This window comes from Triturus cristatus, chromosome 4_2, assembly GCF_964204655.1.
Source record: "Triturus cristatus chromosome 4_2, aTriCri1.1, whole genome shotgun sequence".
In the NCBI taxonomy this organism is placed as follows: Eukaryota; Metazoa; Chordata; class Amphibia; order Caudata; family Salamandridae; genus Triturus; species Triturus cristatus.
In genome coordinates this window covers 635,804,335-635,820,889 of record NC_140586.1, presented here as the reverse complement: position 1 = coordinate 635,820,889, position 16,555 = coordinate 635,804,335, and the positions used below count along the sequence as shown (strand labels likewise).

At 47.6% G+C, this 16,555-nt stretch overlaps 1 protein-coding gene across 3 annotated transcripts in view; it reads left to right on the top strand.

Annotated features, from left to right (window-relative positions):
- Positions 1 to 16,555, top strand: part of IL12RB2 (interleukin 12 receptor subunit beta 2) — a 462,597-nt gene that overhangs the window by 75,672 nt on the left and 370,370 nt on the right. For all 3 annotated transcript variants that reach the window (XM_085602320.1, XM_085602321.1, XM_085602322.1), the window contains one exon: positions 4,608 to 4,880. In XM_085602320.1, the coding sequence (XP_085458446.1) occupies positions 4,608 to 4,880 (273 nt within the window). The remainder of the gene's footprint in view (positions 1 to 4,607; positions 4,881 to 16,555) is intronic.

Genomic DNA, 16,555 nt, shown 5'->3' with positions numbered 1-16,555 from the left:
AAAGACAGTCCTTGATGACTTAGGGGTATATTCACAAGGACTTCTCTCTGATTTATCTCCACCTTAACGCATCAAAAGTGGAGATAGATTTAACACCCCATTCACAAGCCGGTGCAAACTGCAGACATCGCCAGTATTCCCGCGATAACTGCCCCAAAATGCATCTCCACGGTGGACACCACCAACTAACCCTAATGAGATGCAGAGTAGGCGTTCCCGTGCAAAAACACACAAAAAAAACCACAACACCACTTTCACAACGACCTGCCAGATCTGCGATGCGAACCAAAAACAGGCGATAAGCCGCGGTAGCACCAGGGACTTAACACCTGCCTTTTGCTGGTGTTAAGCAGGACGACTACCTGCAGCATAAAAGGGAGCCCAGCCAAGAGCCACACCGGAAGACCCACAGATGCCATGGAGACAATGATCATGCAACGCGGATACCCACGAGGTCCACAACAACCACTGCAACCACCCCCAGCCCCCCTCCCTCACCACCCCAGACATACACATACCGTGCACGACACAAGAGCCACAAAAAGCGCATGATGATGCACATTGCCGAAAATAAACACACATGTGTGGCCAGAAGAACGAGAAACACAGCACTGAAGTGACAACCAAAAACTTTATTGAATTACTACCCAAAACACCAATGCGGAAGACTCCAGTCGGGTCCGTCAGGGACAACTCGACATCACAGCCTGGAAAATAAAGCACAAAATCAGGACTTGTGTCATGCACACATCAAAGGAGCGAGACACAGAGAAACAGAGAAGGAAAGAAAGCCAGAGAGAGAAAGAGAGGGAAGGAAAGGAAGGTAGAGAGACAGAGAGAGAGAGAAGGGAGAGAGAGAAAGACACTGCCGCCCCTGCGCACCCAGGCCCCACTGCTCACCTGCTGCCACCTGTGTCTCCATCAGTGGGCACACCACATGCCCGTGCAAGCTCCAGGCCCCGGTCCCACCACCATGGCATGGTCTGCATCATTCGGACCGCCCCACGGCCCAGCAGGTCCCACATATGACGCTGAGTCCTGAGTCATCCATGGCGGAGACCACATCAGTGCACACGTCATCATCGCAGGCTGCACACCGGCTAAGCTATTTCGGTGCCACTAACCCTGTGCAACGGCAGTCAGTGCCACGTGGTGGTAGGCCCGTGACAACCGCAAGGCTTTGGGTGCCACTAACCCTGTGCAACGCCAGTCAGCGCCACATGGTGGTAGGCCCGTAACGGCCGCAAGGCTTCGGGTGCCACTAACCCTGTGCAATGCCAGTCAGCACCACGTGGTGGTAGGCCCGTGACAGACACAAGGCTTTGAGTGCCACTAACCCTGTGCAACCCCTGTCAGCGTCACGTGGTCATAGGCCCGTGACGGCAGCAATGCTTCGGGTGCCACTGACCCTGTACGCAGCAACTCATGGGCCCATTATGATTGAGAACCATGGAGTGTCCATCATCCAGTCACCCCTGGCAGAGGGGAATGTGACGTTGTCGGCCCCTTATATTTGCGGGGTCATATGGCCTGTGACGCCTGTGCCGGATGGGTGTGTTGTGTGTGCAAACCTGCCCTCAGGGAGTGGCCGTGACATGCTGACAACTAGACCAGTGACCTGCACACCACCAGGGAGTACGCCTGCGACAGGTAGCTATGTGGGCCCCCCCACAGAGCGTAAGTGGAGTGGGCTGGCCTGGCGTACGCCAGACCAGCGCAGGGCTTGCATCAATGACTCGGGGGCTCTGGGCATGGTTCAGTCCATGTCCGGACAAGGAAATGACTAATGTGTGTCCCTGTTGTAGTGTCCACAGCACCCGGAACACAATAGGCAATGTAGCACACTGTGACTGGCATCCCACTAGATGAGCATCATTGACGTAAGGGAAATCACTGTCCCTACATCCATTCACGCATTCATACATGAATTATGAAAGACATGACACAGCAGTGCATTACTGGATGTTTATTGCACATCCAGTGGAGTTTTGCAGCTGGAGCGGTACAGGGCCATGCCAAGCACACCACACAATATGAGCTCGTGGAGGGCCAGCCAGAGTCCATCCGGGGATGACAAGTACTGTGGAAGAGGAAGGGTACAGTGCGCAGTCTGGTCGCCATGTCATTGGTCATCGAACAGGAAATGGCAGTCCATGTCGCGGTCCAAGGTGAGTGCAGTGGAGTGTATCGGGGGTCAGTGGAAGGTCATGGGGCCATGTGCGGCACCAAGCAGAAACAGGCCAGGTGGCGGAAATGAATGCTAGTGCCTCCTTCTGAACTCAAACCCATCCACGTCCACGTCCTCGGATGTGTGCTCTGCCCCACCTGTGGGTGTTGCAGTACCGGCTACGGCACTGTGTGCCTCTGACACATCAGGGGCCGGAGGAGGATTGTCGGCCGCACTGTGAGGCACTGACACACCAGGGGGTGGAGAAGTGGATGGTGTGGGGGCAGCAGCATTCATCAGCTCCACGCCTTGTGGCAGCAATGCCATGATGAGGATCTGCAGGGCATGGTAGATCCCAGCTACATTTCGCTGATGTGCAGAGGTGGCTGCCATCCTTTCCGCCTCCATCTGCACCATGTCCTTCATGAGCCTCCGCATGTGTCCCAGCTCACGGCTGGCATCGCTGGAGCCACTCTGAGCGGACTGGTGTTCTTCTCTCCGCGTCATGACTCCAGCGATGTCAGTCAGGGCTCGTTGGAGACCATGGAGCGGGTCTATACACCCATGGATGGCGTCCAGTTTGGTAGCCATGATGTCGAACCCCACCCGCACCTGCTCAGCCGCCTCCCTCTGGCCCTCCAGCACATGCCATTGGAAAGCCATGTGTTGTTCCTGGGGGTCTTGGGAGATTGCCGGGGCTGTGGGTGCCTCCTGCTGGGTGGTTTGGGTAGTGGGTGGGGTCTCCTCGATGCAGCTGGGCTGCCCTGATCCTGGAGGGGAGTTGCGGATGATGTCAGTGATGTCTTGGAGGGCTTGGGTGTCGATGCTGGGGGTGTCCTCCTCGTCATCAGTGAAGAGTGGCTGGGACTGCTCTGCAGGAGGTGTTGACGGTGCCCCTGCAATGTGAAGGGGACATGGTGTATTACAATGTGTCCACATGTATATAGCCGCATGGTACATGTTAACATTCAGACAGCATGGCATTGTACATTGTGACAGTCTGTGGGTCAGGGCCATGACCCAGAGTCATTGTGGGTGTGCACTGTGCTCTGCTTGATTGTGCATGTGTGCCATTGTGGCCATCTCCACCCGTCCCCTCAGTACCTGGTGGTCACTCACCCTGTTGTGGTTGTGTTGTGTCCTGTCGAGCAGTGTCCGGTCACAGACTCCGGCCACAGTCTCCACACTGATGACTGTCGACACCAGCTCCTCCATGTCATCCAGCACGAGCTGTGGTGCTGGGCTCCCACCTCCAGTCTGCATTGCTGCCTTCTGGTTGGCTGAAAGTTTATCCTTGGTCTTGCGCTTGATGTCAGTTCATCGCCTCTTGACCTCGTCCATTGACCTCTTGTGCTCTCCGACGGCATTCACCTTGTCCACGACATCCCGCCATATTCCATTTTTGGTGCCCAATGACACGTTGGAGGTGACGAACAGTTGTTGATGGTGTTCCATCACCTCCATGACTAGGATCCTGTTTTCCTGCGGACTGAACTTCGTCTTCCTCTTCTACTTGTCCTTGCCCTTCCCTGTCCAAGAGGTCCCAGGCTGGTCATCCGGGGTGCTTGTGGGGTTGCGCCCGTCCTCTGCGCATGCTTCGGCTGCCTCCATGGTACTTGGGTGTTGGTCAGTTTGTGTTTGAGTGTTTTTTCTACTTTTTTAGGGATTTTTCCCACCTGCCATGTGTGTATTGCAGGCCTGGCGCTGCTTATCGCTGATTTCCACATTGCGCTTTGGCCCATTGCAGGCCTGGCGCTGCTTATCGCTGATTTCCACATTGCGCTTTGGCCCATCGCATGTTTTTTCACATTGAGGTTTGTATTTTTATCTCTGTCAAGGTGGTTGTATTGCGGACATTGGCCGCGTTTTCGGCGGACTATCACATGGGAGCGCCTTGTTGTGAATTCAGCGTTGACAGGGGGTTATTTTCCCGCAATAGGCTGCGATGTGTAAAGTTGCTTTAGCATTCTTTGGTGATGTTCAGCACACGTTCTTGTGAATATACCCCTTAGACTTTTTCCTTTTGAAGACCTGACTTTCCTGAAGCGCCAAGGTATAGGAATCCTCAAAAGTGCATGTGCGAGAAATATAATACAATGGTAACCAAATTACAGAAACGTGAACCTGGAAATGGTAGAGACGACCCTACCCCCATACAATAGATAGAAACTGCAAAAGTGCCAATAGTACAAAAACGACAGAAAACTATTACAAAGTTTCATGAATAGATTCAATCGTACTAACACATTAAAAATGGATTAAATGAACATTAAAAACAATTAAAATCCAAATCAGTAGATGCATCAGCAACATATATATTCCATCAATTCCACCTAAAGAGGAATCGTTGACAAAGTCTATTGGTCATTTTCATTAATATTTAATTAAGTCTCTACATTTTTGTATTGTAACTAACTACATCTTTTTTTCTCTTTTGAAGACAGATGTGGCGACGTGCTTGTGAATGCCAGTACTTCCGTGGCACTTGTTGGTTCAAGCATCACAATTTCGTGTTCTGCAAATGAGTTGAAAGCATGCAGAAGTATTACCATAAATAACAGCTACGGGATTCCACAATCGACAATATATGAGGACAGGAATACAAAAAATATCAGTGCTAGCAATCTCGCAATTGGTCAAATCATATTCACCTGCTTACTAGACTGTGAAGACACCCGCAACAAAATCTGTGGAAGTTACATTGAGGTTGGCAGTAAGTGCAGCAACGTGACACTATTGATTTTTACGATTCTTTATCTATGAAGTGTACTTAAAAGACAATTTTTCTACATTATATAATGCTTTCCAGAATTAAAATAATAGCGAATCTTTACGTTTAGGGTGTGTATATAAAGTTTGTGATATATAGAAAAAATTGAAGACTGAATCCGAAAATAGTTGTTGATAGTTTATGTCTCTAACAAATGTTTCTGATTGTGTCAAAGTATTCCTGTGACTCGGGGCTGGCTAGAGGGTGGGGCGCCCAATGCGCTGCACTGGGCGCTAACCTGGGGAGTGGGGCGCTGATCTCAGGGGGCAAACGCTGTGTTTAGCAATAACTTACGATTTATAAACATCTGTTGCAGACTTCCTTGTGCCTCCTACTTTCAGGCAGCAATAAAAATGTCAAGATACCTCTTGTGATTAATGTTCCTGCTAGCGAGAAATATCAGAGTTTTGTTTAGGGGCAGTTTCGACTCGCCATACAGTAGTACAGAGGGTTAATATGCCTGCTGCAAAGAATACGTATCACGCAGATGACAGATCTGTATTTTATGTGGATAGCTGAGTGGATTAATGCTTTTGCCACAGAGATCCTTTTGTTACCGCAGTTCTTAAGATACAACCCTAATATAAAACAGTGACTGTTACGAACTGCCATCAAAGAGCTGCATACAAACTGCATTATATATAGGTTAGAACGTTATTTATTTTCCTAAGTCTTTCATCATCTATTCCTAATATTGCTAAAAGGGCTTGTTTGGGTAGCTATGCATTCTTATTAGTAAATCCAGCCTTTACTGGTGCGTTAAACAAATGAAATATATGTGAGAGAGGGGCTTTGGAAAGATGAGGGCTAGTTTTGCCCGGTGGTGGTAGTGTGGGAATCCAGTGAAGAAGGTCATGGGGAAGCGCATGTGCATTTCTATTTCATAAGTCACCTGCAGCGGAACTGGCCTGCCATTTGCCGTGGTCACTGCTGGTTTTCTGTTGGTATGGTAGGATTGCTTCTCTAAGTTTAGGACGTTAAGGCAGTGGTAATGGGTATAGATTTTATTTGCAAACATTTTATGCAAATGCAGAGATGGGCACTGTGCCTTAGCTCTGATTGTCAAGAAAGTATAACATTTCATTTTCTTTATTTGTGGGGTTTGGACCGTCTAAATTTTCCGCTTTCCACTTCAGGATGCCCTTCTTATTTGTGAAGATACAGCAATGCGCCCGAGTCACAAACATAATTGCCTGCTCTTCCAGGTTCCCTTATCAATATCTGCATTTGCTTGTCTGATTGCTCAACCATCCCATGTACTGGTTACTTTCTTTTCCTGGATGGAGGCAGCCCCGTTCCCGCCATCTTGAGTGAGTGAGTGTGGTCCCAGCTGGAGTTCCCTTGCTGTCCACTGCCCATCCACTGTTTCTGCCTCACTTTCTTGGCTCCATCTGTCGTGCTCTTGAATCCGCTGTTTTAGCCGCAGGGGAGGTACTTTGAGAAGTGTGGGGCCGCGGCCAGGGTGACTGACTCTGGAATCTGGGGATCACAGTTCGATCGCCGGCGGCAGATTAGCCCAGCACCATGTGACTCTGGGCAACAGCTTGCTTAATTTTCCCGACGGCCCCCAGCGCCTAGAGACCCTTACGGGTGATTGTTCGCACTTTACAAATGTGGATTAATTATTATTAATAATAATAATAATAATAATTAATAATAATGCGGCAGGATGTCAGCAGATTGTGGGCGAGCTGGCAGGAGGCCCCCAATGCACTCCCTGGCCATTGCAGCAAGGTCACGCTCCCCAGGTGCTCATATATATTATGTCTATCCTTCCTACATACTTGTGATAAGGCAGGAATGTTGGACGCCGGTGCCTAAGTGCAAAGTAATCAGTGCCAGGGCCCAGTTTTGTTTTAGGAGGATGCTACCCACTGCTACACCTGGTGCATCCTACTTCAACCTCCAGCAAAGCCTAATGGTGCATGAACACTGCCCGAAGCAGTATTGTTTCCAAAAGGTTTAGGTGTGTTCTTCCCCAGGGAATATTTGGAAAAAACATTGCATTTTACACCACAAATGTCATAACATTTGCTTAAAAGCAATGGGATATGAAAGATACTTATGAAATGTTCCAATACTTTCATGGTATGCCAAGCACGCCCGATCTTTCTTAGGAGTGTTGTAGGTTCCAATGACCTAGGATACATTTAAGAAAGTGGTGGCACATTTCTGCTTTTTCCAGCAAAAGTCTAAAAGCCAACAGTGACACAAGTAGTTGTGAAAATGGAATTTCACATGGCCTTCAATTTATAATTGCTTCTATCTACACTTATAAACTTAACTTCCTTTCAGTTTTCTCACCAGACCATTTAAAGTGGACTCTCAGCTATAAATAATGTTTGACTGAGAACCTCCTTGGAAGGGGAAGCATGGAAAAATAAAACCATTACACAAATCCACAACAAAGTTAGACATATTTTATAGATTCATACAGCAGTGCTGTTGCTCAGGTTACGGGGACAGATGTGTATAGCCGATACATTACGCTAACTTTACAGAACGGGTTTTTAAACAGCGGCAGTGATTATCTCTCAAATAAAAATCAGCTTGCCAGTTTAAATGAATAAAAACTTTTCATTAACAAACATGCACTTTGCTTTTCGGAAAAAAAACTCAGAGCCCTCAAACAAATGCTCTTGATGGGGAAAGAACGATTTGTTCCGAAATATCAGCTTTGAATTTTTATTAAATACACGTTTAGTACCGAAACCTCAAATAATCATTTTCATCAAGTGCCCACATGCCCTACTGCCACATATGCATATTCTGCCTGGCATTCCCATGTATCACCATCTCATTCCATGGACACCCACAATCTGAATATAATCATCACTATAATGCTAGGACCAGTAATATACCAAGGACGGTCATCGTTATGCCATGGTTCCAACTGTTGGCCAGGAATTACCACCATTAAGCTAGGGCCAGCATTATACCATTGGTGGGTGCCATCGTGTAAAGGATGTCCACATTAGGCCAGGAATTACCACTATTCTGTCCAGATCAGCAGTAGACCAGGGGTGGACACCATCATGCAGTGGCTGCCAACAGCAAGTCATAAATTAGCCCAATTATCCTGTGACCAGCAATAAACCAGGAGTAGGCACCATCATACATTGGATGGCAATAATAGGACAAAAAACACCACCATTATACGGTTGGCCAAGCTCATAACAAAAACAGGCAGGTGACATGTGTGCCCAACTTAATCTAAACATTACCACTATTATGCTATTACGTTATTAAGCTAATATTTATTTGTTTATTTATTTGAAAAGTTTTATAGAGCGCGAACAAGACCCTTGCGGGTATCAGAGCGCTTAACTTAACAGTAAATAGAGTTTTTATACATAAATAAAAGGCACATTGTAACATCAATACAGAAAGCATGTTGCACAAACAAAGTGATCAGGTACCACGGGACTCAATCCCCTTGCGTCAGGGAACAGTAAAATGGAATGTCCAAAACTTAGCTGGCCCCTTGTCCTAGCCCGGTTAATGGGAACACTATAGAAGATTACCACCACTCTTTGGACCATACTCAGGTGAATTTGGCCATGAGAATTGACTTTACTTCCTTTTTGAAGGAGACAATAGAGGGGTTAAGTCTGGTTTCAGGTGGTAAAGCATTCCAGATTCTTGCTGCCATCCCTGAGAAGGTACGGTTGTATGTTTTTTTCTTGTTGAATCTCTGTGGTTTTAGAATTAAGTTTTCCGCACTTCTAGAAGATCTGAGCCCACCGGAGATCGTCAACTTCTGTGATAGGTATCTTGGTGCTTTGTGGTGCATGGCTTTATGCGTCATACACGCTATCTTCAAGCGAATTTTGGCTTCCAGGGGTAGCCAATTCAGGGATTTGAGGTCCGGTGAGATGTGTACATTTCTTTTAGACCCAGTGATGAGTCTCGCTGCAGCATTGATTGCTGCTCTTAATGGTGCAGTGGTTGCCTTGGGTAGGCCGCAAAGAGAGACGCTTCCGTACTCGACTCTGGGGATGACAAGTGCTTGAACTGCTTGCTTAAAGTCCTTGGTTGGCAGGAAGGGTTTCAACTTCCTCAGTGTGTTTATCTGGTAGTTAGATCCCTTTGTCGCGTTGCTGATGTGTTTTTGCATACTGAGGTTACTGTCAAGATTTAGTCCCAGAGATTTCGCTGAGTCAACGATGATTGGTTGGACGTTGAGTGCCGTAAGGTGTTTTATCCAATCTTGCATTACAGGGACTTGGGCGGGTGGAGCTATAAGCAGGAACTCAGTTTTTAAGGCATTTAGTTTGAGATGGTTTTTTGCCAGCCATATCTGGGTATTCCCAAGCGTTGTGTTGAGCAGTTTGATATCGTCTAAGGTGTGGATCTAGAGGTATAATTGTGTCGTCAGCGTACATGTGATATTGCACGTTAGAAGCTTGAAGAATTTCGGTGAGGGGTTCCATGAAAAGGTTAAACAAAGTCGGGGATAAAGAGGACCCTTGCGGTACTCCTAATGTTACTGGGACGGGTTTAGACATGGTGTTGTTGACCCTGAATTGTTGTGTTCGATTATGGAGAAATGAGGTAAACCAGTTTAACACTGATCCTGATAAACCCATTCTGTGCTTCAGAAGATCCAACAGGTTCTCGTGTTTGAACATATCAAAAGCTGAGGATAGGTCCAGCAGGATGAGTAGGCATGATCCATTCTGATCCAGGATTTGTAGCGTGTCATCAATTATATGTGTCATGGCTGATTCTGTACTGTGACCTGCTCGGAAGCCTGATTGGTATTTATTAAGCAGGTCAAAATGGTCGATATGCTTGTCAGTTGGAGGAGTACACATTTTTCCAGGAGTTTGGCCAATGTAGGGATGTTGGAAATAGGCCGATAATTGTTTAGATCCATAGGGTCGGCCAAAGGTTTCTTAAGAATGGGTGAGACCTGACCCACTTTGAGGGTGTCCGGAATGCAACCTTGTTGAAGTGAACTGTTTATGATCTTAGTCCAGAGAGGCAGAAGAAGTGGGGTAAGGTTTTTAACCGCGTTAGCGGGTAGGGGATCGGAGAAGTGATTGGCAGGGTTCATGGCACCAAGTATTTTACCAATGGCTTCTTCGGAATATGTCGAAAAGGATGACCAGTTGGCATCATTTTTTAGGTGAGGCTGTGATGGGAAATGGTAAGGTGCCATTGGCCTTTTTGGGGGGGTCTTCGTGTGCTGTGCCGTGTGTAAGATTAAATCATTCAGGAGGTCCGTCTTGATATTATCTGTCTTCTTAGTGAAGAAGGCGGAGAATTCTTCACAGTTTGGTTGCCGGCAATCTATGTGTTGTGGACGTTGAGCAGGGTCCTTAGATTGGGATTTGATTAGTTCAAAGAGTTTTTTGGGGCGATTTCTTTCCTGGTCTAGTTGGTGGCTGAAGAATTCTGCTTTAGTGCGCTTGATCTTTCTGAAATACGCGTTTCTCTTTTTCCTTAGTGTATTTAGGTGATTGGCTGAAGGAGTTGACCTTCAGGTACGTTCCGTGGCTCGGAGAGAGCGTCTGTCTTCATTGAGCATTCCATTGTACCAAGGCTTGGAGTCCTTAGTGGAGGCTCTCTTTAGTTGCAAGGGGGCTACCTCATTTATTATCCTGGAATTAAGGTAGTGATTAGTGAGGTCATGGACTTCTGAAGATCCCATGGGGGGCAGAAGTAGGTTGTAGCTGGAGGATGGAAAAGTAATGGGGTTGATTTTTTTGATGTCTCTTTTCCAAACTTTAGGTCTTGTAGATTGCACAGAGATCGGTTTCACTATTTCCTTGATAAAGAAGGTGATGATGTGGTGGTAAGACCAGTCACAAGGTTGGATCAAGTCTAGCTGAATGCAATCTCTTTTAGAGATTATCAAATCCAATATTGAGCCTTTGTCATGTGTGGGGCTGTTGCAGCTTTGGGTGAGGTCTAGGTCTTCTAGGAAATTTTTGAGGCTATTGACCGCTGCATCCTTGTGGTCGTTCCAATGTAGATTGAAGTCGCCAAGGAATATTTGGGTATTTTGGCGCCCGGTGTTTGTTGATACCAGGTCCATGAAGTGTTCGGTGAAGGCCAGGTTATCATCTGGTGGATGATATATCGTGTGTAGAGAGCATAGTGGTTTGTCATTACTGGAGATTTTGAGGCATATGTATTCGCAGGACGGGAGTACCGGTACAATTGATCTGCTTACTGAGATACTGCTTCTGTGTATACAGGCGATGCCTCCTCCTGTTTTATCAACCCTATCTAGTCTGATGATGTCATAGTTAGGGGGTACTAGTATGTCCATGATAGGTGAGGAGGATTCCTTTAGCCAGGTTTCGGTAAGCAGTAACAGGTCCGGTTCTTGTGTGAGAATGAGGTCAGCTATGTCTGCTGCGTGTCTAGTGGCCGATCTACAATTTAAGAGGATGCATTTGAGGCGCAGCGAAATGAGGGATGTTGTAGGTTCTTGAATGAGGGGGACTATTTTTAGGTTGTTGTTGATGATGCCTCTAATGTTATGTTTGGTGGTCCTGTGTGGGTTGGGGGGGATAGTTGGGATGGTCATAGAAGAGGGCGTGATAGGGTTCGTGAGGGGGGGTGCATATGAGTGAAGTAGAGATAGTAGATCCCTGTCTATCAGCGAGTTGCTGATTCGTCGAGGGCGGGTAGAATTATTAATGGAAGGAACTGATTTCCAACTAGGTAAGCTCGGAATTGAGGTATTTGTTAGCTGCATCAAGAGCCCGCTAGCTATGGGCTGACTTATAGCTCCGGAGAGCCATGGTTGTTTCGATATCAACTCATAAAATGCTTGGATTTCTACTTTGATTTGATGTAGTGCAATCATGATCTCATCAAGTCTGGTGTCTGGAGTGTTTAAGAGTAGGGTTGTAGGCTGTGATGTGGCTATGGTTGGGTGCGTTGTGGTTTGGTCGGGTTGATGGTCTGATGCAGATATTGGTGGGGTGGGAGGGGGTGACGCGGGTGCGAATGGGTGATTAGGGGATGAGGAAGGTTGAACTGTTGGCGTGGGTGGCTGGGATGAGGGTATAGGAGATGCACTTGGGGCCAGAAGGGGCTCCGGTGGTGGTGTGTCATCAGTGTAGTGTTGGAAAGTCTTGTTATGTTATGCCAGATGAACTGTGTGTGGTAGGCTGGACTGCGGGCTATATGTGCAAGGAGTCTCGGTGGTAAGTGGAGATGGAGTGGCTGAGTTTTCGGTATGGTGGGGAGGGTGTTGACAATTGGGGCAGCTGTGTTCGAGAGTAAGGGGGATTGGTTATCTGTTGGTGGTGCGAATGCTGCCACGGTAGTGTTGGGTTGGAGTATTGCAAGAGGGTCAGGCGATATGGTTGTTGCCTTTGAATCCAATGTGCCTAGCGGTCGGTGTACTAACGGAACAAGGTTGTGGGGAATGTTTGATAGGATGATGTGCTGCGTGTTGTAGTCAGAAGTAGTCTGGGTGGAAGTAGCGTCTAATTCTGATGGAGGTAGTGGAGGGGCTGGTGCTGGGGCAGGGCTATCACTGGGGAGAGGCAACAGAAAGGATGATTATCAGTCTTGTGGCAACTACTCACAGCATGATAAGAATTGCCAACAATATGCCAGGGTAAGCTTTTTGTCAGAGGTGGACAGTATCATGCCATTGATGTCCCCACTATGCTAAGAATTAAGACCTTAGAAAGAGGACCAACAGATGTGTCATTTTGCCACTGAATGAAAGCACATGCACATGTTGAGCTAAGTCTATAGACATTCACTTCTGGCATCTCCCAGTCCCCATGCACTCTGAGGAGTGGGAAATCTGCAAACCTCGGCCAGAAAGCAGTCTTCAAAGTCTTCCAAAGCTGTGCTAGTCTGCCCATCTTCCAGCCTGACTCTTGTGCATCGATGGCTGGGTCAGCCAGTCCCTCTTGCAGTATGCTTTTCTATTCGTCCTAAGTTGTCCAGAACCTGCACGATGCCCTCTTCCTTCACAGGAACATGCCTTTGATGCCTACACTGCAGTACTCTCACATAAATGATGTTTAAATTACTTTTGCTTCGAATTTTCCAGAGTTTCTCTCCCTCCAGTTCAAGCCAATGAACAAATACCCGGTAAGATACCTTCAGGAGTCTCTCCACTCATGGCAGGGACTCATTAATTCTTGGTGCTGGACCGAGGGTAATATCATTCTCAACACAAAAGTACGCATTCAGTGGCAGGTCTGAGATACATTTTAAAGGCTACTTGTGAGGGTAGTACAATCAGTGCTGCAGGCCCACTGGTGTCATTTGATGTACAACCCGTGGGCACAAACTAGGGACTTATCAGTAAATCAAATATGCCAATCATGGGTAACCAAGTATAACAATAGTTTACACAAAGGGCACTTGCACTTTGACACTGATCAGCAGTGGCAAAGTGCTCAAAGCATCTAAGCCAGCAAAAACGAAATCCAGTATACCGTCAAAATACAAGAGTTAGAGGCAAGAAGTCAGGGGAAGCCACGCCCAGGATGTCAAGTCTAACACGTGTCCCATCCAGCTGAAAAGTGGGGAGAACTACCCACCCTCTTGGGAGTTCTCATCACTAAGGTGGAAGAATCTGGACAGACCATCTACATTAGTGTGTTCTGTACCAGGGGGATGTTCCACCGTAAAGTCCATTCTCTGTAGGGAGAAGGACCAACTCAACAGTTTGGGGTTCTCAAAGTGAGGTTTGAGATGGTTTACATGCAGGACCCTCAAAGGGTTCCTAGAAGTCTGCAAGTTCATCAAGTAGGTGACTTCACTCTTGCTCTCCACCACCTCAAATCAACCAGTTCACTTGTCTTGCAGCGCACAAGGCTCCACTGGTGCCATCACCCACACTTTTTGGCCAGGATGAAACTCTACCAGAGTGGCATTCTGGTCGTACCAACGTTTCATCTCCTCCTGGCTGGCTTCTAGGTTTGCCTGGGTGAGTTTCCTGAAGCTTTAATTCTGGTTTCGGAAGGCCAGCATGTAGCTAAATACATTCTGGGGAGTCTTACGGGAGTGTTCTCCCAACCCTCCTTCATCAGACTGAGAGGTCCTCTCACAGTGTCTCCATACAGCAATTCAAAGGAACTGAACCCTAAGGATTTCTGCAGTACCTCCCTGTAGGCAAACAAGCATGGTAAGATGATGTCCCACTTACATCTCATGGGTTCTGTAAGACCCTTTCATATGCGTTTCAGGGTTCGGTTCAATCTCTCAACCAACCCATTTCCTTGGGGGTGGTAAGGAGTGGTGAATTTGTTCATTACACCGCACTCATCCCACAGAGGTGTCACATACCTATATATGAAGTTGGTACCTTGGTCAGATACCACCTCTCTGGGTAACACCACACTGGAAAAGATCCCCATCAACGCACAGCCCACCACAGGGCCATGGTTGTCCTGAGAGGGACAGCTTCCGGGTACCGGGTGGCAGGGCCCACTAAGACCAAGATATAATTGTTGACTTTGGAAGTCTTGGGTTCCAGTGCCCCACAATATCAAGGCTCACCCGCTTTGACAGGGTGCTCGCCACGGGGAAAGGTTGGAGGGGAGCCTTACACTTCTGCCCTCTCTTGCCGCTTGCCTGGCAAGTCTGACGAGACCTACAATGAGTATCAGTGTGCCTTTACATTTAGGGGCAGAAGAAGTGGGTGACAGACCTTTGAAAGGCATTGTTGTGCTTCAAATCTTCTGCCAAAGGCACATCGTGAGCTAGTCCACAACCCCTCCTTGGGCCTACCTGAGGGGTGCCTTAAATGTAAGAAAAGGGAAGGTTGGGGCCTGGAAAGTGGGTGCACTTGCCAGGGCAACATGGCAACATGGCAGTTAAAAACTGTGTGCACAGACACTGCAGTGGCAGGTCTGAGATACATTTCAAAGGCTACTTGTTGGGTGGCACAATCAGTGCTGCATGCCCACTAGTATAATTTGATATACAAGCCTTAGGCACACACAGTGCACTGTACTCGGGACTTATCAGTAAATCAAATATGCCCATTATGGATAACCAATTATAACAACAGTTTATACGGGGAGCACTCGCACTTTGACACTGATCAGCAGTGGCAAAGTGCCCAAAGCATCTAAGCCAGCAAAAAGGAAATCCAGCATACCATTAAAATACAGGAGGTAGAGGAAAAAAGTCAGGGAAACCCATGCCAAGGATGCCAAGTCTAACACTCCCACTCGCCTTCTCCACATTGTGGGCACACAACCATTCCCTCCTCCACTCAGGAGGACTCTCTGCTCTGTGCTGTGCCACCAATATGTAGTATATGTAGAGTGGCACAGGAACAGGATAACCAGACTCTCCTACTCAAGCAATTCTATTATGTGTTACTATGTGTGATTCTTTGCAATTTGTGTAGTTACTCAAGTCCTATGCAACTCACCCAGCCACTGCGATCTACCTGCCCATGGTACCATTGGTTCCTTGCTCGCTGTGCCCTGGATTCAAGCTAGCCTAGCTGGTGAGGGGTGATACCCCATAACCGGTCCCTGGATGCTTGTTTCGTTCCAGAGAGGACCCAGCTTGGCCATTTGAGCTGGACTGTTCCCATGAGGAGCAGGGTCAAGACTGATTTGCATATGGCTGGGTCCAAACTGGAGTTGTGAGCAAAATAACAATGGATTTAGCCAGATCTCTTGACTGGGGAAAAATGTTTGATTTATTCAGCATTCTGTTTATTTGTTGCTGTAGCATTGGTCACCAAAGGCACCGGGTATGTACTGCCCATCCATGGTGGTGCAGGATCCAAGTCATTGTTCATGTCATGGTGGTTATTGTTCCTAGCTTGCAGTGGTGGTACTGGGCTTGGGAGCATGTCAAAGCTTGCTGCATTACACCTGTACACTGCTGTGTGCCTACTTGAAATATTATGGCCTGGGCCTCATGTGGGCCAGCAGCACTGGAATGGATGCAGACCTAGACTGGGGTGCGGATTTGAGGTCATGTAGATGGCGTGCCCCAACTTAGTCCACTAAGTTGAATTATAATAGCCAATTGAAGGAAGCTTTTGTGGGTGGGAAGGCCTGTGCCATGGCTGAAAACAAAATCATATGGGCTGGCCTCCGTGACCTGCAGCAGAAATAAAAATGCAGCAATATCAATGAAGTGTGTGGATGTCATGTTCGAACAGCAGCAGAAAGTTTATTGGTTCTCATGAATGATTGTTAGTGTTCTTTACTACCTTCCAACACAGGGGTCGATTCCGATCCTGGATAAACCGGGTACGAACCGTTTTCTCCGTCCGACCCGTACCCGGTAGAAATACCTTACAAACATGCAAGTACGATCCGTACGCAAACACCATTTGCGTACGATTCGTAAGAAACACCGACCCAACAAAAAATACCCACAATTCTGATCCGGGACACCGCGGATGTGACGTCCGGACGGAGTCAGGCAGCGTTTCACGAACCAGCAAGTACGATTCGTACCGACGTCACTCCACACGGACAATATTTTACGGGAGCCAAAAACTGCCGGGAAATCAGGACGACGCGCTCAAGGAGCACCTGTACGCGACGGACCCCAACCTACGTGTCATCCCGGCCCTCATTGCAGTCCACCTGGTGTACAGGAACCGACGCAGACGCAGCAGAAGGTCAGAAGGGCAAAGGGGGGGGGGGGGCAGG